The 1,308-nt window shown below is 69.0% G+C and overlaps 2 protein-coding genes across 2 annotated transcripts in view; both read right to left on the bottom strand.

Moving 5' to 3' along the window:
• Positions 1-95, bottom strand: part of LOC114006739 (fizzy-related protein homolog) — a gene marked incomplete in the record, with an annotated part of 2,168 nt that extends 2,073 nt beyond the window's left edge. The window contains 1 exon segment of the mRNA XM_027769618.1: positions 1-95. Within this exon segment, the coding sequence (XP_027625419.1) occupies positions 1-48 (48 nt within the window).
• A 41-nt stretch (positions 96-136) lies between these two features.
• The window catches only part of LOC102468362 (fizzy and cell division cycle 20 related 1), a gene marked incomplete at its 3' end in the record, with an annotated part of 20,956 nt that continues 19,784 nt past the window's right edge, over positions 137-1,308 (bottom strand). Inside the window, 2 exon segments of the mRNA XM_027769595.1 lie at positions 137-292; positions 907-972. Coding sequence (XP_027625396.1) covers positions 137-292; positions 907-972 — 222 coding nt within the window.

Genomic DNA, 1,308 nt, shown 5'->3' with positions numbered 1-1,308 from the left:
CCGCTCAGACTGCAGGGGCGGGGTCCGGATGTCCCTCTGCAGGATCATGCGGTCGCGGCTCCCGGATGACAGCTGGTCGGCGTTCCAGGCCAGCGCGCCCCTGGAGGCCGTGGAGGTGAGGTGAGCGGGGTGGGCACAGCGGGGGACGGGGCACCTCGGCCAGCCCCCTGCCCGGCCCCGCCCGCTCACCGACGCGCGCCGTGTGGCCCTCCAGCATGGACAGCTTCTTCCCGGCGGCCGCGTCCCAGATCTGCACGAAGCCCTTGTGCGTGCCAACTGCCACCAGGTTCCCCTAAAACCGACAGCGCGGCCAGGCGGCTTCAGTCCGGCAGGAACCCTTGGCCGCCTGGACATGGGCTCCCCCAAAAACCTGACGCCCGACCTAAGACGGCGACCAAAACCCTCCTCCCGGCTTTCTGGGGTAGCGGTGTGCCCTGTTCACACCGTCAGCTCCAAGACAGTGGTGACACGCTCTCAGAGGCGGGCCCCAGTGACAACCACAGTACCCGCTGACCGCCAGCCGGAAACACACCGGGCACCCAGGGCAGGCCCAGGACCGGGTGGGCTGGAGAAGAGAAGGGCCCGGCGTGACCAGGCCCTGTGGGCGCTCCGCTCTCGCCCTCCCGCACATGGGCGCTGACACTTGGCCACCACGCCTGGGGCCCCGTCGGGATGAAAACCCCCACCCTGGGCCAACTAGAACCTGTGGACCGACAGGAGGGGCTTCGTGGTTTCCCTCACTGTCTGCTACTGGGGAGGGCCCGGGGGAGGGGCCAACGTTTGCCACCGTGACAAGGCTGGGGACAGCTGGGGCACAGACAGACCTACGCTTGAACAAAGGGGACCTCATGACCCCCGCTGTCCCCCGCAATCCTGCCCGTCAGGCAGGGCGCCCTCTGTGCTCACCCGCTCAGACCAGCCCACGGAGGTCACAGAGTCTCCTTCGACAGAAAGGTCGCAGAGCCGGGTCACCTGGGGACAGGGTCGGTGTGAGGGCGTGCTGCGTGCTGCCCTGCAAGGCCCGCTGGCCACTCTCGTCCCCACTGCCTGTCCACGTGCTCAGGGCACCGGGCCTGTGAGCGGCCTTCACGTCCCCTCAGTGCTGGGCTGGGGTAGCCAGGGTGCTGGGGTGGCTGCCGCAGGGCTGGGCGGCTCCCGGGAGGGCCGTGCAGAAGGAGCCAGGCTCCTAACAGCGCAGAACCTGGGCAGGGAGCACCCCTAACCCTGTATGGCCTCTGTCTGCTCTGTGAGAAACCTCCTCTCCCCACCCCCCATGGCCCCGCCAGTTCGAGGGCCCCCTCCTGCTCC

Source organism: Tupaia chinensis, unplaced genomic scaffold (genome assembly GCF_000334495.1).
Source record: "Tupaia chinensis unplaced genomic scaffold, TupChi_1.0 Scaffold149964_2, whole genome shotgun sequence".
Lineage (NCBI taxonomy): Eukaryota > Metazoa > Chordata > Mammalia > Scandentia > Tupaiidae > Tupaia > Tupaia belangeri.
Note: the sequence above shows the minus strand (reverse complement) of the source record. Positions and strands in the feature narration are given on the sequence as shown.